Source organism: Daucus carota, chromosome 7, assembly GCF_001625215.2.
Source record: "Daucus carota subsp. sativus chromosome 7, DH1 v3.0, whole genome shotgun sequence".
NCBI lineage: Eukaryota > Viridiplantae > Streptophyta > Magnoliopsida > Apiales > Apiaceae > Daucus > Daucus carota.
Genome location: NC_030387.2, coordinates 36,477,870 through 36,501,747, shown reverse-complemented (window position 1 = coordinate 36,501,747; position 23,878 = coordinate 36,477,870). Strand labels below are relative to the sequence as shown.

At 32.4% G+C, this 23,878-nt stretch overlaps 3 protein-coding genes across 3 annotated transcripts; 1 reads left to right on the top strand and 2 right to left on the bottom strand.

The window, feature by feature from the left end:
- Nucleotides 1-4,527: 4,527 nt before the first annotated feature.
- LOC108194988 (single myb histone 5) lies at nt 4,528-12,816 on the bottom strand. Its single transcript, XM_064082112.1, has 8 exons — nt 12,749-12,816; nt 12,033-12,127; nt 6,583-6,734; nt 6,441-6,505; nt 5,765-5,831; nt 5,493-5,573; nt 5,128-5,208; nt 4,528-4,734 (listed from the first exon to the last, which is right to left on the bottom strand). The coding sequence occupies exons 1-8, from the start codon at nt 12,814-12,816 to the stop codon at nt 4,528-4,530; spliced, it is 816 nt and encodes a 271-aa protein (XP_063938182.1).
- Nucleotides 12,817-14,789: 1,973 nt separating this feature from the next.
- Nucleotides 14,790-16,942, top strand: LOC108194987 (uncharacterized). Its single transcript, XM_064082111.1, has 5 exons — nt 14,790-14,930; nt 15,054-15,232; nt 15,638-15,698; nt 16,547-16,763; nt 16,935-16,942. Exons 1-5 carry the CDS (start codon nt 14,790-14,792, stop codon nt 16,940-16,942), a joined length of 606 nt encoding a protein of 201 aa, XP_063938181.1.
- Nucleotides 16,943-19,590: 2,648 nt separating this feature from the next.
- LOC108194986 (uncharacterized) lies at nt 19,591-21,657 on the bottom strand. Its single transcript, XM_017361919.1, has 5 exons — nt 21,123-21,657; nt 20,149-20,234; nt 19,990-20,035; nt 19,816-19,902; nt 19,591-19,736 (listed from the first exon to the last, which is right to left on the bottom strand). The coding sequence occupies exons 1-5, from the start codon at nt 21,655-21,657 to the stop codon at nt 19,591-19,593; spliced, it is 900 nt and encodes a 299-aa protein (XP_017217408.1).
- Between the last annotated feature and the right edge of the window lie 2,221 nt (nt 21,658-23,878).

The window sequence follows — 23,878 nt, the reverse complement described above, 5'->3', positions numbered from 1 at the left end:
TCATGGGCAGACTTTAAAAAATCATTCTTGGCCAAATTCCGAGCCAATAAGCCCCATGAGGTGCACACTGTGTACTTAGAATCTATCCGACAAGGGGATCACGAGAACTTGGAAGGCTATTTGAAACGTTTTAAGCAAGCGGTCGACAAAGTTGAAGTCATCAACGAGACGGAAGCATTGATACACCTTAGAAGGGGGTTAAACCCCTTTGAATGTGAGAAGTACATATGTGAACTAATGAACCAGAAGCCAACTACCCTCTATAAGGCTTACGAGTTGGCTTCACGATTCATCACAGAATCAGAGGCCATACGGGTACTCAGACAGACGAGACCAGACCCCGCCCAACAACGTCATTTCCAAAGAGAGCGGATAACCTACCAACGCACGCAGGAACCCGCACACAGATTCAGTGAACAGATAACAACAACGAGGTCTGAAAATCCAGCGGAAAAAACAACCACGATCCCCATCGTAGACAAGACGCGGTTAGCGTTGCCACCACCAGGACCACCGGATAAAAGGGATAAACGCCCGGAGCCCAGTTTCACAGTGTTCAGCATGCCAAGAGAAGATATTCTGAAAGAAATCAGGGGGAAGCCTTTCTTCACGCCACCCGCACCCATGTGGACTGAGGATGGCAACAGAGACACTACTAAACATTGTGAATACCACAGCACACATGGCCATACGACTGAAAGTTGCAAATCCTTAAAGTATTTCTTGGAGCGTTTGGTTAGACTGGGACACATCAACCAGTATCTGCCACGACAAAGATTATGATCTAGTACTAATATAACTTCAAAATATAGTCCATGTAACTTAAAATTAGCACTGCTCACATTTATACGTAATTTAGTAGCAAAACATAAGAATTTTATGTATAAACATAATTAATTAGAAGATCTGGATTTCCTTTTGCTAACCATAAGATCGAGCTTTATTTTACCCTGACAGCTAGCTAGCCAGAAAAGATTAATTACCTGTTTTAGTGTTACATCAGATGTGATCGTTCTTTTGTTTCTCCGTGAAAACGACTTCAAGTTTGAAGGTGGCAATCCCTCTTGCAAATGAGAACCCATATACTTAGATAATATTCTCTTTACTGACAACTTCTGCTGTCCTGACAGTCAAAATCAACATCAAATGAACGGTAATAAAAATGGTTGAGTATAAATAATGATGCACTTAAAATAATATACCTAAAAATCTATTCCACCCCATACTTTGTAATTATATATAAATAAATGCCTTCATGGCCAATATATCAAATTCTCAATAGCTCACCGTAAACATTAAAAACATAATACAAATATTTTATGTCCACGAGAAAAGCCTCTCATGTTTATAGAGAAACCGCATATTATACCATAACAGCCGAAAAAGATTAATTACCTTGTTTAGTTCTCCATCAGTTGTGAGAGTTTTTTTGTTTCTCCGTGAATACACCTTCAAGTTTGGGGGGGCAATTTCCCCTGCAAAAATGAGAACCCTCATCATGAGCTAATATTCCATATAGTCAGACCCGCATGAGTATGACTTAAGATTATCAATAGCACATGCATTTCCTGTTTACATTCCAACTGAAAGTAAGTGCTATCAGCAATGAAAGAGGATGTGATGTGTGCAAGGTTCATCATACCTTGAGGTCCACATTTGTGCGGAGTCTCAACACAGTGCTGAACTCCGGGTCATTAAGAATTGTGCGCCATTTCCCAACACCGTGTTAGCTTCCTCTTCATCTGACCAAGTAAGTTTTCCCCTCACCATAGCTGTACAAAAAAAAATCACAGACATCAAATATGGAAAATCAAATTGTTGAAGAAGGAATTTTTTTTTGGCACAAGCTATATATATGGTATTACCCTATTTTAATTTTGTTAAGTAATCTCTTGAACTTAACTTTCCCACACACACAAAACTGGCACAGGCAGGCAACTACCTGTTTGTCAATTATTATAGTCGGACAAGATTCTTAGGACAGTGTTTAAATTCAGGTGAATTTAAATGCTCTATTCATGACATAAATACTTGTGAATGTATAATAACAGTCAGCAAATAGGAAACTTTATATTAAATCAACATAGTGAAGAACGAACAAGTAATGGACGAGTACCATGAGAAGGTCCATCACTGATGAAAAACTGCAGTAGTTAACAAAAGAGGCTCGTGTACTTAATAAGATCTCACTTTCTGTTTATTTGTTGCTAAATGAGATTTCACTCTCTTAAGGTACTTAGTTGTCCAAACTATATTCTCCCTCATTCTGTAAGCCACTGCTTGCACTGTTGCGCACAAATTTACTTTGGCATAAAAGAATCCAGATCCAAACTCAGCATTTAACAATGACTCAAACTTACTCCCTAGCTACTACCAAATATGTGGTAATTAAAAAGCTAAATCACATACGCACTGTACTAAAGTAGATATAAATCATGCTCACAAAAACCAAGATACATATACAAATTATACAGTAATAGATTACAACTAGCAGAATATAAGTAACATTCGAGCTTAAATTTTAGTTTTCTGTGAATTAAAGAAAGCTAGTTCAAACAAATAAATCAAGAAATCTGATTCTAACAACAAAAATTAAAAAATTAAAAGGGTTAGAACATATAATCAGTTTCAAAATTCTTGCTATATATACAAAGTTTAGAAGCTCAGATCATGGCCGTGGATATATTTTTAAATTTAATATATGACTTCTAGTCCAACACACACTTTCACCTTGGTATAAAAAAAAGATAAAATCTCAACTCAGAAATGACCCAAATCAATCCTACCACCAAATGAATTAATTGAAAAGGCCAACTACAGAGTACATTCAAGATCATAAAATAACAAGATATACATAAATAATTTAGATGTGCATCATCTCTACAACTTACTAAATAACAATTAGGATATGATCTTGTCAATGTACAAGAAACCTAATTTAAACAATTGAGTACAAAATCGAGAAGGTTGGATGATAACCTGAATTGATTTTTGAAACAAATTTGCTAAACAAAGTCGACAATGGATCTGAACTTCCAAGAAATTAAAAGTAGCTGGGGGAGATGCGAGCTTACTTGACTGCTCCAGAAAAACCCTAAAAACCTTGTCAGTAATATATGTGTACATATACACACTTTTTGAAAATATAAATATTCGCTTTGCCCCAGCAATATACTTCATTTGTTTTATCTATAAAATCCAATATTTACAGTAAATTAAATGAACTCGGTAATTAAATTATCTTCAAAAAAGTTATTAATAATTTTTGGGCAACTATGGTTATACTTTAACAAACTCATAAAACCTTAAAAAATAAAAAACAACAGAGAAAAAAGAAAAATCCATATATAGTACTTACTATTAGAGTTGATGATTTGAAAAAATATAATTAAAATTAGATGTTTAAGTACAGAATACCTTTGAAAATAATTATATATATATCCTTGTAACAAATGGTTCTGCATAAATTCCTCAGGTTTCCCGTATGATGGACCACAGCTGGGCTTCGGCGTGTTTTCCGGCAGTTTGGCAGCTAGGTTTCAGAGACCAGACATTGGATTTTGGGCCAATGTACTCTTTCAGTGACATGAACCGCGTGACCTGAGTATAACGCTCCTGGAAATAACTGAATAGAGTAGGATTTTGGCATATATGTATTATACTTAATAATTGAATCTAAGTTAGAATATATATTTAATTAATTGTTGGGAGAAATGGGAGAATTTTAGACTAATATATTTATTATTTCAATATATATTTTTTCTAATAAAAAGAAAGAAATAAAGAAAAAAGTCAAATTTTAGTAGATTTCTCTTCAAACATGAGCTATTACTACTGTATTTTCTAATTATCGACTAATATTAAATATCACATTCATTTCAACTATTCAAATAATTGTCATTAGTCTTAAATAAACATTATACTACAAAAATATGATAATTATGAATTAAACCATATATATATATTTTAATATATATGTGTGTGTGAGATAATTAGTGCATTATCATCATATTTTGTGAAAATTTAAACGTAATGATTTGTTATCACATAATGAATAGAAAATATATATCATACCTGAGTTGAATTAAAAACAAAGCATAAAGTATGAATCATATCATTATATTCGGATACTATCATTTTATAAAAAGTAATATCATACTTAATAGTGGATATATGAGTGTCTGAGTTTAATTTTTTATATTAAAGTAAAATAAAACATTTATCATATTTTCGAGACCAATATAAATGAGATCGGGTTAGTCTCATCAATTTACAACTAAGTAAAATGAGAGAGGTAAATGGTGTTTTTGAAAAATCAAATTTTCCATCAACTTACAAACCAATAAAATGAGAGATATATATGATGTGTTTAAATTCATATCTCAATAATCCCCGACTATGAACTTCTATAATTTGTAAAGCAAATATAGTTAGAAAGCAATAGAATTAGGTCTAGCCTTCTATCACTTCAGCTAACTTTTTGAAATTTGGCCATGAATTTTGCTTCACTAGCAGCACATTCACCCTTTACAGCCTCCTTTTCTGCTTCCTCACCTTTACAGCCTCCTTTTCGGCTTCCTCACCAGATGCAGTAGCAGTTTTGGCCTTTTTAAGTGCTGCTGCGACAGCAGCTGAATCCTCACCACTACTCATCCGCCTTGCCCTTATCGGCTCAGCACAAACTCCATCCTGCAGGCTGCCTGCTGAGGCTGTCGCATCATACTCCATTTCTCGCTGTACCAATTAGTTTTGAATATAAATTAATCGGTAATGAGGAAGGGTCGCGTTTCTTATAATTAATAAGCCTCAAGCAATTCTGCTCTGATGATCTATTTGTTTCTAGCATATGCATTTGTATACATGAGCAAGGCCTAAAACATCACCCTGAATATTTTATGAGCAAGGTCTAATAATTAACAGATGTCAAAGATTATGAGGTAGAAACTGTAAACCAAAGTCCATCTAACTGAAAATTAGCAATGCACGCATATATAGGTAAGTAGCAAAACATAACAATTTTATGTATAAAGGTGGAACAATCAGAGAAGCAATTAAAAGATATGGCTTATCTTTTGCAGAAGATCTGGTTTTATTTTACCCTACAGCTAGCCAGAAAAGATTATTTACCTCTTTTAGTGTTCCATCTGATGTGATCATTCTCTTGTTTCTCTCCGAAATCAACTTCAAGTTTGGAGGTGGCAATTTCTCCTGCAAATGAGAACCCATAACATGAAATAATAATCCCTATAACGAAAACTTCGGCCGTCCTCACAATCAGAATCAACATGAAACTAACATGAACATAAATGGTTTAGTAGCAATTATGATGCACTTAAAATAATATTTCTTGATTGCCAATATCTCAATGGCCCATTTCTCACCAGAAACATTGAATAAATAATGTAAATACTTTATTCCTATGAAAAAAAAAGCTTCTCATGTTGATAGATAAACTGCATATTATACAGTTTAATATGGAAAATATTAATTACCTTGTTTAGTTCTCCGTCAGTGGTGACAGTTTTTTTGTTTCTCCGCGTATACACCTTCAAGTTTGGAGGGGGCAATTTGTCCTGCAAAAATGAGAACCCTCATCATGGACTAATATTCCATATATATAGTCAGACCCGCCTTAGTATGACTGTAAATTATCTAACATATGAACGCTATAATCAGATATCAAGAATAAAAGAATATATATCTGCTATGTGCATTGAATTCATGAAGACTTTCATAGCATTTTCAGCAGTATCATTCTGAAAACCTGATTTTGAGCAGAACTGGATGGCTGCTCGGCATTGGTTAGCCTCTTCAGTTTTCCGTCATCAAACCTGCATCATGAAAATGGAATTTAACATGTATGCAGGTTGAAACATTGGGCAAAAAAAGGTCTAGGCCTTCAATATAGATGATGGTGGCCCAAACAATATGAGTTCATACTGCCTAGTGTCGACCTAGTGCATGTGCCTGATAATTCTTTGGTGAACCTATACTAGATTTCACTGATTGTAATCACAATGCAATTTGGTTAATGGCTGAAATATATATACTAGTACATGGTGTTGAGTATTGAAGAAAACAAAAACAAGCCCAAAGAGAATAAACAAGAACAAAAAAATAAGCAACAATCCCACCAGACAAGATTTAAAATGGTTCACACAAATTCCTACTACACTACCTTGAAATGAGTTTGTTTGAATCACCATCATCCCATGACTTGTGAACTGTGGCCACGGCCTCAGCTTGAGTAATTCTATCCTTATCACGGGCCTCAGTCGTCGTCAGAGCAGCAGATTCATTAAAGGGTATGATGGCCTTCTCTATATCCTTTTGTGGCTTGTACCCGTCTCACCACCCGCCCTTTCTTTGATTCAAATTTCTCCACTTATCCTGATAGTCCCAATAATGATTTATCAATAATATTGTGATGAAAAAGAAACGTAAATGCACCTGTCTTGCTTGCAATGATATTAACAATAGCACATGAATTAGATTCATGCATTTCCTAATTTTCACATTCAAACTGAAAGTAAGTGCTATCAGCAATGAAAGAGGATATGATGTGTGCAATGTTCATCATACCTTGAGGTCCACATTTGTACGGAGTTTCAACGTAGTGCTAAACTCGGGGTCATTAAGAATTATTCGCCATTTTCCAACACCGTGTTTTGATACTCCATCCTTAATTGCAGCTTCCTCTTCATCTGACCATGCAATCCTTCCCTTCACTATAGCTGTACAAAAAAAGAATCACTGATATCACCTATGGAAAAAAATTTGTTGAAGAAGAAACAAATTTTGCACAATCTAAAGTATTACCCCTCTTTTAATTTTGTTAAGCAATCCCTTGAACTTAACTTCCCCACATAAACAAAACTGGCACAGACAGGCAACTACCTGTCTGTCAATTATAAGTCGGACAAGATTCTTAGGACAGTGTTTAAAATTTAGGTCAATTTAAATGCTCTATTCATGACTTGAAGACTAATGAACGTAGATTATAACAGTCAGCAAATAGGGAACATTATATTAAATCAACCTAGTGAAGAACGGACAAGTAATGGACGAGTACCAAATTAAAGAAGGTCCATCACTGATGACGAACTGCAGTAGTAGTTAACAAAAGAAGCTCATGTAAATAAGATCTAACTTACTTTTTATTTGTTGCTAAATGAGATTTCACTCTCTAAAGTACTTTAGTTGTCCAAACTATATTCCCCCTCATTCTGTAAGCCAATAAAATTTCATATGTGCTTGCAGTGACTCAACTTATCTTGGCATATGTAAAAGAATCCAGATCCGAACTCAGCATTTAGAAATGACTCAAACTGTGACTCAACTTATCTTGGCATATGTAAAAGAATCCAGATCCGAACTCAGCATTTAGAAATGACTCAAACTTACTCCCTACTACCAAATATGTGTTAAAAAGCTAATTAAATTCACATACACACACTAAAGTAGATATAAATGAGGATCAAATAAAACAAGATAAATTATTACAGATTACAACTACTAGCAGTAACAATCAAGCTTAAACTTTAGTTTTCCGTGAATTAAAGAAACCTAGTGCAAACAAATAAAGCAAGAAATCTGATTCTACCCGAAAAAAATACAAAATTAAAACGATTAGATCGAACATGTAATCCATTTCCAAATTAATTCTTGCTATATATACAAAGTTCAGAAACTCAGATCATGGCCTTTGAATGTTCTAAAATTTCATATGGACTTCTAGTCTAACACACACTTTCACCTTGGCATAAAAAATAGATCAGAATCTCAATTCAGAAATTACCCAATCAATCCCTTCTCTAAGATGATTAATTAAATCGGAAAAGCTTACTAACTCACATAAACACACAAATATGCAGAATTCAAGATCATAAACTAACAAGATACATAAACAATTCAAGATGTACATCATCTCTACAAATTACTAAATAACAATTGGTATATGATCTTGTCCTTGTATACGAAACCTGATTTAAACAAATGATACAAAAATCGAGAAGGAACGCGTTATAGATCACTACCTGTATTAAATTTTGAAATAGATTTGCTACACAAAGTGACCAATATGGATCCTAACTTTTAAGAAAATAAAAGCCCGAGGAAATGTGAGCCTGAGGAAATGCTAGCTCACTTGACGGCTCTAAAATAAAACCCTTAAAACCCGATATGTATGTGTATACAGAGGTTTTGAAATATTATATTCACCTCATCTTTTTCTCCGCCCTCTCTAAATTTTCTTAATATGTTTATTGGGGAGGAATTGCGAGCTCATTTGACGGTTCTAAAATAAAACCCTAAAAACCCATATGTATGTGTATATAGAGTTTTTTGAAATATTATATTCACCTCAGCTTTTTCTCAGCCCTCTAAATTCTAAATTTTCTTAATATATTATAGATATATTATTTCAAATTGATACGATTAAAAGTTTTGCAATTATTAGGTGGAGCAAATATTGAATTACATAAAAATATTAATTATGCATGATTAAATAAATATATATTGTTTATAATTTCAATTGAATTCTTGTTAAGAAAAATTAAAAATTATTTTTTGTAAATGTAATGGTCAAAAATTCCTATCTTCTTTTAAATTTATACCAATAAAATAATTCATGTATTTATCTATAAAATTCATAATATCGATTCACATAACATAAATTATATTACTGAATTTTTTTATGATTAAATAATATTTTATTGTTAATAAAAATTATATCATGTGCCATTGTTAAGATAATAATGAATATGATCATGTATGTTATCTACAAGCAGACGTAAATAATATTTATATTGTCATTTTGTCATAATATATTATTGTTAAAGTTCAACTTTACAACAATTTGTGTGTAAATATTAATATATTATTTTCACAGTTTTACAAAAAAAATTATTTAGAATTTTATACTAAATGTTTGTCAAAAAATGAACTTTGTAGTTGATAATAAATATTTTGTTATCACTAATTATATTCATATAATGTATTATGTTATACTTTAATTGAACTTAATAATTGAATCTAAGTTTGAATAAATATTATTTAATTGTCTAGAGAATTTATTTGATTAATGAAAATTTTCTTTTTGAAATAAAAAAGAAATCTTAGTAAATTTCTAGTCCAAAAAAATCTAATTATTGACCTTTTCCAAATGCCAAAAGTATGAGAATGTTAAATGTTGAAGGACCAATTCTATATAATTTTTGGTAGAAATTAAAATAAACATACTCCTTCAATTCTTTTTTTAATAAAGAAGGGTTTAACAAGAGTTCAATTCAACCTTAAAGTCCCAGAGTAACCTTTTCAATGTGCAATAAAGGGTAAGAACTCTCCCATATGCCATGCGGACATGAACAGTGCTATGTTCAAAATCTGGAGTTTAGGTCATGATTTAGCGCTCTTAAGAGAAACCGCTATCAATTTTTGTAGAACTGCCACCGCAACAATTCAGCCTTTTTACGATGAAAATTAAGCCTACTTTCTGTCGTAAGTTTCCAATTTATGACGGAAAATTTCCGTCGCTTTTGCTCAAGTAGCAAGTTTAAAAACCATTACAATTTTCTCCATGAGTCGTAAGTTTCGTAAACGTCGTAAATATAAAGAAGCGTCGCAAGTTTCCCAGGTAGGGCCCACAGATTTCGTCACGGTCTTGTTTGACTTGTTTGACCAAGTTACGACGGAACATCCGTCGTATATTCACAATGGGCCCACCGTTTCAGACTTTTCGGTTTCAGTTTTGCGACGGATATTTCCGTCGGTAGTTAATTTACGACTGATTCTGTTTATGAACTTCTGTCGTAAGTCATTGAATGACCTAGAACTTACGACGAAACGTTTATGTCGTAAGTTAGTAGACAAAAACGGCTCAGGCTACAGATCCGGACCAATTTTTATTATTTTTTATTTAGGAAATCAATTTAAATAAGGAATGTACGACGAAACGTATATGTCGTCGTAAGTTTGGAATATGAAAACGACACCGTACTCGGAATCGGAACATTTAAAATTTTTTCAATTAGTGAAAAATAATAAAATAATGAACTTACGACGGTTTTGTGTTCCGTCGTAATAATTTACGACGGATGGTAGACAGTCCGTCGTAAGTTGAGGCGCGAAGGTGTTTTGTTGTAGTGTGCAGAAAGTAACTTCAAAATCAGTAACCTGAGCATTTTCAAATGTGACTGTGTGCCACAAGAACATTATGAAAGGCTATTTGCAAAAACATGTTAACCACCAATGTGTTGGTATAATTTGGAACATGTGTAATCACTGTAGTGAAGATCAGCCACATACAATTAATCTTGACAGAACAAGTTCATATATGAGTGGCACTACATTGAGCATATCTGTCATTGTTCCAAAATTGTTGTGAGTATTAGGATCTTCCAAAATATCGTATAAATTCTTAGCAGAAAAATAAGCTAAACATGTAAGAAGACACAATAATATCAAAATATGAAATTCTTTTTTTTCTTCTGATTTGTCATAATATGCAAATGGATATGGGGTCAGATTAGAAACAGGTTCGAAGAGGAAAAAATCAATGAAAAAATAAAATGCCTGCAAGACATTGTACCTGGCTGCCACAAGGTGAGTTTCCTTTTTCTAGTTATTGATTAACATATATTTCCATAATTAATTAGTAGCTGTATTTTTTTGTTAAATAATCAGTAGACTCTCGACAAGCTCATGATATTGATCAACTTAATTGCACTTCTCAGATTGCAGACTCTCAACAAGCTCAAACTCTTCAGCTGATCATAATTGGCGTTTTATTTCTTTGACTGCAGTTAGGTTGACAGCATAAACAAGAACGGGATACTACTAGAGATGGTTCAGGTTCTTACAGGTCTTGATCTTGTTATCTTGAAAGGTTACATCTCTTCTGATGGTGGCTGGTTTATGGATGGTTAGTTCGTTTTCACTTAACAGCATTATTTCTTGCCCGGCCTGCATTAACACCTTCTACATATTTCTGCGGAATTGGGATTGATTCCAACTGAATTTCATAACTAAATTAAGTCTGATGTAAACCTTTGAGCTTAAAATACTACTCTCTGTACACACCAAATTTATTGAATTGGACCAGTGTTCATGTGACCGACCAGCTCGGAAAGAAAATTACTGAAGATGTAGGCCTTATTGGTTACATAGTCAGTAACTAAACATCTCGTTCCTTTATTGGCTAACATGTATGTGTGGTGTGAAAGAGTCTCGCCTTGCTTCTGATTTCTATCTTCAACGTGCAATGGTTAGTGAGCAATGCCTTTGTCGGTTGTTGATAAACCGTTAATGACCATCTACATGTATCAATGTGGTTTAACCATCGAGGCTCATATGAGTCCCGTGCATATTTAGGGAGGTTGTTCAACTTAGTAATTTCTAGTGCCAAGAAAATATTTGGGGGCACACCTAAAGGTACATACATAATAAATGTAACATTTGCCGTAACATGTTGTAAAACTTGATAAATCAATTCAAAGAAAGACTTATTGTAAAATAATTGAAAATTTATATCACTTGTTTGATTCACATATTATTAAGAGTAAACTTGAGAGTTGTGGCCGAAGTTTACACCGATTTTCAAAAATTTGGCCAGAGAAAAGTTGGCCAAATTTTGGCTCCGCTTTTTAAAAGTGTGGCTGCCGTTAAATATCACTTAACGGGAGCCACATTTTTGAAAATGAAGCCAAAGTTTGGCCACATTTTTGAGAATTTCGAACTCATTTTTACCCTCTGTCCGTTACTCCCGTTAGTGACATTTAACGGGAACCACATTTCTATAAAGTGGAGTCAAAGTTTGACCAACTTTTTGAGAATTTGAAACTCTAGCCAACTTTTTGAAAACCGGTGTAAACTCTGGCCACAACTTTGAAGTTTACTCTATTATTAATAAACTCGGACTAACTTTGATTATAAATTTCGAAATTTTTAATATTAATGGAGTTTTATCCTTCGAGATTTTCACAAATTTTAATATTTACGAAATTTGATCTTTAAATTTTCACCCACAGCCTAACCTTTTAAGTCCTTGTCAACTACTTTCCCCAAATCTAAAAAGTGAATTCCACTTAAACTAGTACTACCATCAACTCGTACAAGAATATCCACTTTCCTATAAGTGCGCGGACTTAATATAAAAAAAGTAGAAGCTTATATCATTTCTTTGATTCACATATTATTGATGAACTCAGACTAATTTTGTCTTTACAGCTCAAAATTTTTAATATTTATGAAACTACTCTACGAATTTTTTTGACAACTATTCTAATTTTTCAAGTCCTTCTAGACAAATTTTTTAAGTCCTTCTAAACTATTTCTTTTTCCAAAATCTAAAAAATGAATTGCACTTAAACTTGACTGTCATTAACGTCCTACAAAAGCGTCATTTTCCGATATGTGTGATTTCTGTCTTTTTACTTTTTTGTTTTTACCAACTAGCTCAGTGTCCTACTAAGGAACTTACCAGTTAACTTAATTGTTGAGGACTCTTTAAAAAAATTTCTAATCCCATTAATATAATAATATATGATTCCGTGTAGGAACTTAATGTTTGGACTCTTTTTATGATGCAGAATTTCTTACACCCCTGATATATGAAACGGGTCTTGCAAATAAAAAGTGCACCATGATTTAATAACCGAACTAGATATGTTAGAGTTCACATCATGTGCGGTACAGGCTCACACTCACAGAGCATGTATAGCAAGTCAGAAATGCACCGCAGAATGATTACAGTGAAACACAGGATGCGAGAGGGTATGGAAGAGTTGTTCTCTGTCCGTTCAAAAGCACAAAGAGCATTTCCGTTATACTCCTAAATCATTCTTTAAACAATAATATAAAATGTGAGTTCCAGTTACAACTCCAATACCACTTTTCTATAATAATATGTCAATGCAAGCATCATCTGCCAACGGTTTAATTACTCGTTCCAGGAGTTTTTGCTTACAATCTGTAGCAGCTGGGAGTCAGGGACCAGCGGCCTTAAGTATGACAATCATTTGGCATAATATTTTTTCTATAATCTTACAAACAACAATTTCTCATAATATTTGTAAACTCTCCTATTTCTACCCAGTGACCATACTTCAATTTTTTTCTAGTGTGATTTTTTTCCTTTTTGCTTCACAGATAAACAAAAGCCTTGGTAGCCTGACAGAGAAGTATTTTTACCCACATTTAGCATAACCAGGTTTACAATCCCAACAGCTACATTCGTAACTTTTTCCTTTTTGCCGCTCACAAACACTACAAATTTCTAGATCCGTCGCTGATGACAATGACTTGTCAGCTATATAATAACACGGTGAAGTAGCTGCAAAATTTATTTAGCAGCAAGTGGATTACTTTTTACTGGGCAAGGTTATTCCCAAGTCTGAGATTAAATTTCAACAGGAAACAATAATAATTTGCATGAATGCAAAGCTCTGTAATACAACTATAACTCTATTCACTGATGTAAGAATAATTTAGAGAGTACAAAATGGCTCCTCTTGGACAATATTTATTTTCCAGACCCTACATGTGATTTTAATTTACTTCCTCGTTAATCATTTAGGATAACGGCTTAAGTTTAAATCATTTCTCAATGCCATTTTAAGTATGAATTTTCTACTGACAATATTGATATTCGGGTAAGATTGCTAGTACATATATATGAATTCTAAGTAAAACATTGACCATGATCCCAACCTTTCAAAATCCGTATCATTTGTAAAAGTAAGTTTTCTTTTGAAAAGAAACATTAACGATTGTATCTTGATAATTTTTGTGTAAGTTGTAGTTAATTTATATTTGTATGTTTGTTTTATCTTCATTTATCTTCTTGTATTCCATCTACTTGTGTGTATGAATTTATTAAAATTTTTAATTACTCATTTGGTAGAAAGACAAAAGTTTACGTTATATCTCTCAATGACGCTTTTGATCTCAAATTTATATGTATGGATGAATTGGTTTGTAAAACTGACACACGCACACACTTAATTAACATCTTGATTTGTCTTCTCTATGTTATAAATGATATTTTTTTTAATGAACTTGAGTTATATCTACTTGTGCATATATGTGAAAATTATGGTTAGTCACTAATTATAATTTCTCGAACTGGCATGAGTAGATACAAATTAAGATCATAATTGTGTGTGGTTTTGCAAGACCTTACTTGCATGTGAATTTGGTTTAAAAAAATAAAGCTAGATACGAATTTGAACGGTTTAAGTTGCAAAAATAAGTGAAATTTTTATGTATATATATAAATATGGTGATGTGTGTTTGTGCAAAACTGTGGATTTGGCTTATAACATAAGGGCAGATACATGAAAGGAACTAGATTAAGTGAGATTTTTATGTATATGATTGTGGAGACACAAGACTCTCTAAGTACAATAATTTATTGATTAATTTGTAGAGTCTGATTGATATTTTCATGTTTTTTCGTAAATATCATTCTTATTATTGTTGATTTAGTATAAATTTTCCTTACAACAAGATTTTATTATGTTTATTAGTTTTTATGAAACTTCTTCTAAATATCAAAAGTTAACCTGCTCTTTTAAATATAATGTTTGGAATCTCGTGAGATTATGATAATTGTCTAATGAATAATAGCATGGCTACTTTATACATTCCCAATTGAAATGCAAAGAATTGCATTTTAAAAGAAGTGGCTTGTGTTAAATTTGTTTCCCCAAACCTTTTACTTATATTCAGTAATAGGCAGCTATGCATGATTTCATGTAAGTGTTTTCCTTTTGTACAGATTTCATCAGGTTATGGGTAATAAGTGGACATCCGAAGAGGAAGCTGCCCTAAGAAAAGGTGTAAGTAAACATGGTACTGGGAAATGGCGCAAAATTCTTAGTGATCCTGAGTTCAGCACCGCGTTGGTTCACCGAACCAATGTGAGCATCAAGGTAGAAAGAACCTTGTGCACGCTTTCATTCTATACAAAAATATCTCAGTTTGAATTTGAACAGTACTGGTAGTCGCATTCTTATCTTGGTGCTATATATTATGTTTTCTTTCCTCACTCTCAGGACAAGTGGAGATCTCTGAATTTAGCAAGGATTGATTCTCCAAACGCCAATATCGGACACTATAATGAATCTGTGGCTTTTATTGGGGAGGGCAGTGGTAAAGATGGAATTGCTCAACCTAGCACACTGGCCATAGCTTATGAATCATCAGAAGATGAAAATGAGAAACTAGCATCAAGGTTACACCAACTAAGAATTTATAATCCTCAGTTCTCATATTTTAACACTTAACATGCTCTAGATCGTTCGTAACTTTTTTACCATTACTAAAAAATCTTGATTACAATACAGTATATTCTAGTATTTGTTTCACACCAATTGTTACTGAACTAGTTGTGGTATCATTATTGCTAAAAATTGGTGCTGAAATAAAAATGCATGATACTCATCAATGCTAATATGTTTACACCACTAGTGTTGTAACTGGTAACCGAAAAAAAAAATACTCCAATAATCCAGTAAAGAATATGTTTGGGTGAAGAGGAAACAATAACTATCTTGGGTAGCTAATTTACCAGCCTTAACATCTTTATACATAATACTTAATTTGGTCATTATATTTACATTTTTTTTAATTGATGCAGGTTTCGCAAACTGGACGATTTAACTGATGTGAAGCTGGAATCCAGTAATATGCTCGAACAGGTTTTCATATCATGATACTGTTGTTATAACTGCTATGAGAGTTTTCCATGCTTCTCCCCAATTTAACGCAAATTAGGAATTTTTTTTTTGTCATACCTATACCCGGGCCCTGGCAAATACTAAACATGACATGTGTTATAGGATTATAAACTATTGTGTATGTGGTAATCTTCAAAACATGACATACAACCTTTATTCTTAGGGGTATTGTGTGACATTGTTCACAAAATGGTCAACTAGCCGTTGTAAAAATATAGTTAGTTAAGACAATGGTTTTTAACGCAATGTTGTGTAACGTTTCATTGTGACAACAGTCAACTAGCCGTTGTGAATAGTTATTAATTTAATTGTGAATTGTGAATATGATAATTACAAAAATTATTTGATTCGGATTTGAGCTTCTTTTGTTTATACAAAGTTTGTTCTTAATTCCAAGGACTTACCAGTACTACTATTTTGTGTTATCATTTAATTACAATCATTCCAGCATTAGCTTTCCAGTAACAAGCCTATATATGTGGGAGTCATTAAATATAAGCCTATATATAGCAGTTCCATTTATATATGTCAATTTTGATTGTCAAATGGAAACATACCGTGACCAAATAGGTCCAGATCCAGCAAATCGTAAATTACATGATCCACAGTCGTCTATGAATTCAATTTCAGTTTGATTCATACATAATAGCATAATGGAGTAGAGAGTTTATGGGTTATGTTTTAGGCCTTGACTCATATATACAAATGTGTACTAGAAACAGGTAATCATTAATGCAGAACTGATTGAGGCCTTTTACTCATGAGAAAGATACTCTTTCTCATCGTTAAATAATATGTAAAACTCACAGGTGCAGCAAGAAAGGGAGTATGTTTCAGCAGCCTCAGACAGAGTGAAGGCCGCAGTTGATGCGGAAGTGTGGAGGATTAGGCATATGGCTGAAGCTGCTATGGCAGAGGCTGAAGAAGCAGAAAAAGAGGCGGTAGAGGCTGAACGTCTTGCAGAAGAGAAACAATCTATTGCTGATGAATTAGAAAGAAAATTAATGGAAAAGAAGGATAGAGCTGGTAAATCTCATTCAATTTATTGCTTTCTAATAAGTTTTTTCCCAAATATATAAGTCATTCTCAGTTATTAAGAACACATGATTAGATTTGCTTTCTCAATCCACCTTCATTTATATTTATCTCTTTTTCTTCTTTTCATGTGTTAATAATTATGATTTTCTCTAAACACAGTTCTATAAGGACCAGAACTAATATAGAGTATACAAACTCTGTATCCATCATAAAAAATAGTAGTTGTCTCTAGAGGTTAGAGCTATTATATCATTGAAACTAGACGATTTACGACAATCTAAGAAATTGCCTGCTAATTCGATTAAAAGTGATTGATATATAGTAGAGTGGCTGTTAGCTATATATGCTATGTAGATGAGGAAATGGTAAATGTTAATTATTTCCATGTTAGTAATTATGTTTTTCTAGAATATGTTGAGTGAAGAACATGTAAATCAGGTATTCTTTTAAATATTATTATGTTCTTTGCCGAGTTTATCTCCTTGTTAAAGTACGTTTTCATGTTTTTGACCAAAGTGTCAAATTGTCAATTAAGTAAACATAATCTTCAAAGGGGTATAGCTTAACTGTAATTGGCCTTTCTAGCTAACATTGTGTTTTATCTTTAATTTCTAACTAGTTACTGCATAAGACTGCAGAAGAAATATCAACTTTATATTACTAAATTTGGATATTGAACTATGCATAGAAACTTATCATTTGCTAAATACAGGTTGCAGGTTGCTGCTGTCTTTTGCCAGCCTGTGTCAACTTGGTATTTGAGGAAAAGCTGTTACTGTAGATGGTCTCTCTGATCTTGCCTGTTTCAGATGATCTGCTCCCCATAACTCTGAAAACCTAGACATGTTAACCAAGCCCCAGCTCATGTTAACCTAGACATGTAAAACTCTTTATAACCTATATATGATCAGTAGAGTTAATAGGGTTTTTTAAACATTCATGTCCATAATTAATTTTAAGCAACGTAACTGACTAACTAATGTTTGAATTTTAAAGGTCAAGTTATCAGGATATAAGGAACTAACTAACTAAGCTTATTCGAGTTTGAGAAGAAGGAAATAATTTTCTTTGCCACCGTGTGCAGTACATATATTTTACAATGTTTCGTTATGCCAGGTTCTATATAAGGAGAAATTCAACATCTTCAATTTGAAACACAAAAGAAATTTTTACTTTCAGACATGCATATAATATATTTTTTTGACTTTCGTAACAAAAGAAAATATTTTTAGTTTTCGTCCAATTTCAATATCAGTAATTTTGAACTTACGACGGAATAGTTCGCACGTAATTTATTATGGATATTTTTTTGTTTTGACAGATACTAAATTGAATTATGCACACCTCCGACGGAACAATATGATAGTTTGTTTCGTGATTTTTTTATTTTGTTTTATTTGTTTGCGCAATAATTCTAGTACTACAAAATAGTAGATACTGTGGCAAAAAAAAAGTAGATATGACAAAAAAGTTATTCCATCGTAAAAAAATGGCTCGAAAAAATGACGGTTTCGCTCAAAGTTCCCGTTGTAAGAAAAGAAATCCATCATAATAGAAAATTCGATTTTGTTGTAGTGCAAGAAAACATGATCCATTGTAATGAACTCGGATACGTAGAAATGATTTTAATTGAGACACTTTGATTTAATTTTGAATGGTTTGATATCTAGCAATCTCAAGAACAAGTATTTATTTGGAAAAAAGTTTGTAACATATTTTGTTATTAAGTAATAAAACTTGTGGTTATTCTTTCATATTAATATTTTGTAATTTAAAAGGTGAGAGAACTACATATTTTTTTAACCCCTCCTACGTATAACTGTTTATTTATTTGAAAACAATTGACATATGGCTATCTGATTAAACTGTCGAATCAGAAAAATCAAAAGATGTCTTACTTTTTAAAATTCCAAGATTAAGGAAGAAATGAATGTTTTAGCTAAGATAAATGCATGATAATCTAGAAGCCAAGTTAATGTTTGTGCATGAATTACAAAAGGAATGTGATAAGACTAATCATAGAAATATACAACTTCAAATAAATCCTAAATATTTAGAACAACATAAAAAGTACAAGGAAAATATCGGAACTTGGACACACATTGGTAGAACAATTTAGAAATTTTTTACAATAAGAATTAGAAAAAATTATTTGGGTTATGAAGAGAAAAGAAGGGTAGTTTCAGCAAAAGACTAATGAGAACATATAATATGATTGTTCACAAGTCATGTTCGTAACACCTAATGAAGAGCTAGAATTTCTGTTTAACACAGGCTTTATATCAAATGCTACAAACTCTCATGATAAGAATAAAAACAATATACTTAAAGAAACGTTATGAAAAAATGAAAACGGATAGGAACATGAACGGAAAGGAAGAAATAAACAAGGATAACAGCTAAGATTATATAGACTTATTTCACTTGTGATAATCCTAACCATATTCCTAGTGATTGGTGGAAGTATAAAATGGATCAGAAAGCTCCTAAGTTGGAGTTTAGGAAGAAATATGTAATTCTAATTACAAACCACAAAATCCTTATATTTATTATGCTAGTATTTGGCATTCTATGTATATTTGTAAAATCGCTCATAAATTATACTACAACTATTATGAACCTTTGCTTAAGTTCAATAAAAATTTAAATTATGATGAAAATGCAAGAATTTAGGGAAGACATTAAACTTTAGAAATTATTTTAAAATCTAAAAGAAAAGTTTGATGTGAAATATTGAACGAGAACAAGTTTCTCGTAAACAACAATATATAGGAAAAAAGTTTCTCTAATACAGGAAAAATAAATAGATATAGTATTAACAGCCATCACAAAATCTCTGAAGCATCTCTTCAAAATCGAAATCAGAGCCAAAGCTCTGATTGTTGGTTGGATCCTCGTCAACGCGTGGAAATTCACCAGAGTCAAGCGCATCATTTGTCATGATAGTATGAGGCTCATTATCTAAAAATTAGAGAGACCGTTGCGTTATTTTGATTGTCGAAAATAAATAATCAAAAATAAAATTAACAAAATTAATTACCAGAGATTCCTTGTAGAGCCGTGTTTCGAACAACGGGTGCAAATTCACCAGAGTCAAATGTGACATTCGTCATACGAGCCTCATTATCTGAAAATTGTAGAGCAGAGACCGTTGCTTTATTTTGATTGTCGAAAATAAATAATTAAAAACAAAATTAACAAAATTAGTAATTACCCGGGATTTCAAGAACAGAGTTTTGTGGAGCCGTGTTTCGAACTTTCTGCATGAGAAACTAATTATTTTACACCAAATCTCATAAAATATGTGTGAGCTATACCATACTTAGACCAACCATTAGAACAAAAATCTTTTAACTTTCTTTGATAGCTTAACCTGAAGATGACTTTTGAGCTGTTCTCTGGTTATTCCGGTTATTCCGTTCTTATTCATCCTTCTTAGTATGGCCTTGGGTGTGGTATCTGTAAAAAGTATTTCAAAATATTTAAACAAATATTTTTGACAAAACTAGATTGCTATAAAGTGCGTTTTTTTCAGGGAAAAAAATCATGATTTCATGGACATGTATAAAATATACTAATTTTTGTAGAACATATATATGTGACAGTTATTATTCAACCAAACAAATATTCGAAGAAGATGAAATTCATGTTATAGTAGTATGTAAATTAATAATTCAACACTCTTCTCTTACTTTTAGTGCAGAGTAACTATACGGCTATATAATAATATTTATCAACAATAAATATTATATAAAAGATAATCACAAATTCAAAATAAATCTGGCAATCAAAATTTGAAAAATTTCATATTCTCATATATTTTTCCTTAACCTCTATATTTTGGATAAGCACCTAAAAAAAATAAACGATTTTAGATATTCATTTAAGAATATCAATTATGTTATAGAGGATGAAACAAAGACAGGAGTTAGACTGATCATGACATATATGATATATCACACGTATATTAACAATTAACAATATATTGAATAATATAAATGAGCATAAAAAATCTAAAAACATATATTAAAGAAACAAGCAAGCATTTATATAGAACTGATGAGAGAAAATAGCCCAGGACCAGTCCTGTTGAAAGAAGATTATTTTCCAATTCCAACTTATCATTGTTGGTTAATAATCAATGAAAAATACATTTATAGTAATGAAATCCAAAAGTACCGAAAAATCTTTCCATTAAAAGTTTTTGTAAAACAAAATCTGTACTCGACCACTTTACAGGACACAAAGAGAATATATCTATATGTGATGTACGGACATATAAACCAAACAAATATGTAAAAAGCCAATCGATATGCATGAGAGCACAAGATAGATCAGTTTTCTTACTGAAACAGCCGCCAAGCTCCTCCACCGCACGGGTGAAGGCTTCATGTAGCTCCGGGGTCCACTGGATCCTTGACTGAGTCTCTGGAATAATGGGACGGTACTCTGGCTGCGCAACCGGTATATCCTGCACAACATGGTTCCTCTGCACTTGGCCGTGAGGTGGGGCCTGTTGATGACTCACGAAATTATCATGAGTCCTCATCTGTTGAACCTGATATTGGTAGGCAGGAGTCCCTTGACCGTAAAACGGCGCATCGACGGTCATTTGACCCACATGGAAGGAGAAACCTGCGGGGTTTGGAATCTGGGACCCTTGCGCCTGATATGCAGGGTTGATGTAAGTACTGTAAGCTGGTTGGCCCTCAAAATTGTTATAGTAATTTTGACCAAATCCAGCTTGAATGGGTGCAAAACCTGGTGGGGGAGCATGTGTATTCACATAAATGTTTTGGATGGGTTGATGGGTTATTTGATTTGGTTGATTAGCAGAGTTGGTGAAAAGGTTTGAAGTTGTCGAAGGCATTCCGGGATACATTTTTCTTTGTCGATCGGTCTTTCAAGCTTGATGTACTCGATCTTTTATGAATTCTTGACAATGTCGTACTGATAACAATGATAACAAGGATTCTATTTATAGTGAGTCATTGACCCGAGCATTTAATATTTTCATCAAAAAGATTTGAATGATTTACAATGTAACATATTAAAAGTAGACGTTTTTCTAAAGATTAGATTTTCACAACCGACATTATCCCAAAGATATTATCTTGTAATATCAAAAAATGCAAATGCATTTCATTTAGCTTTTATTAGTGATAACCCCGGATCATACTCATATGTCCTATCATGTTCATTACGTTACGTGTTTGAACGTATTTTGAGACTCCTATAAAAATATAATTTCATAATTAATTTTTAACTTTTCTTCCATCAATAAAAGTTTAACATTTAAATTTTTATCCAAAAAAAAATTTAGAAAAATGTTATGAAAGTGTACTTTATAGCAGTCTCAAAGTGCGTGCAAAACCGTGAACGTAAACATCTGGTGGAGGGAGGGAGTATCATTACTGTACTCTATCATTCCATTTAAGTTGTACTCTATTTCTCCCCCTCAATTGTTTACATTGGGGACGAAGACTCGGCACACATTCGAATGTTGTCCTAAAATATAGTTTTATAAATTGTTTTAAACTTTTATTTTTCCTGAAGAAAAATTTATTATATAAATTTTTATATAAAAAATAAAATTTTCAAAAAAAATTATGAAACTATGTTTTATATGCGTCTTAAAATGCGTGTCGAGCAATGCAAAAAAAATTGTAAAGAAATGAGAGGTATTATTTATAATTAAACCAAAAAATTATTATTCATACTCTAATACTCCAACTTAAATGCGGGATCCAAGAACCTAACTCATATCTTCAAATATCAATTAATTGTAAATAGATATCAAGAGTCAATTAATACTTATTTATAAAGGAATTTTATTACTCCCTCCGTCTCAATTTACATGCCTACTTTTAAGAATTTGTTTAAAATTAGTTGTCCACTTCAATTTTCAATGTAAAATCATATTTTCAAAGTCAATTCTACTTTATATATCTCTTATTTATATTTCCTACATCAACCTCATTCCACATATCTACATCAATCTCATTCCACATATCATGGTCATTTAATTCAATTAATTTGTGAACATTCACTTTCTTAAACATTGTGATTTTCTGAAAGTGGACATCTAATTTGAAATAGAGGAAGTAATAAATATTTATCGGTTTTTCTATAGTGTGTCCATGGGCACATGCGAAGCACATAATCTTATGAGTTTGACTCATTTCGATTGGTTCTTATTCTTTAATAATGGTGGACCCTGCATATACTAAAATCACACCAATTAAAATGACCTAAATACATAAAGTTCTGTGCTTAACATATGCTTATGGACACAGCAAAACGTTTCTATTGGTGTGTTGGATCCACAATTATGATAAACGTATGTGTTTTTCTTAAAGGGTAATGCTACATACCCAGCAAATTACCCCAAATTTCTTTACCGGCAAACAAGTGGAAGATTGTGATTGGGTGATTGATGTATAGAAAAGAAGGAGGCCTTGTTAAAGTGAATACATCCGATCAAAATTCGACACATCATTTGGGATAATTTTTTCGAATACATAACATTTTCCTTTTCTTGAATACCTAGTTATTATCTGAGTACATTACAGAGGCTAATTCAAACTCTAATAAATTTTTGTAGTCCTGGATGAATAGAATACCCGGAAATATGAGTCTCACAGTATGATTTCAAGCGGAAAACATTTGAAACCCATACTGTCCAAGTAAATCTATTAATTCCTTTATTATCTCTTTCACTTAAAGTTTCCTCTCCTATCATTTCCCATTTCTTTTCTTTCATCACCTGACATAGGCTAATCTTCGGTATCTCTTGCACTTGAATTTCATAAACTCACTTTTTAACTTGATGCAGAATCTTAATTTATAATTTCATTTTTTCTATTTTATGAATCAGTTTCTCTAATAAGATCACCATCTCAACTCTTTCTTTTCTACTCAAAACCTCGCTACAATTTTGTCAGCTCAGTTAGGCTGAATATGAATTTCTTACTAATTTCAACCAAAACTATGATGAAAAGTATCAATTAAAATTCTAAAATTTTACCTTGGTTCGGCCAATATTGATGCGGGATTACTTCAGCACTCACCGCCAAGCTTTTCTCTTTTAGGTACTTCATATC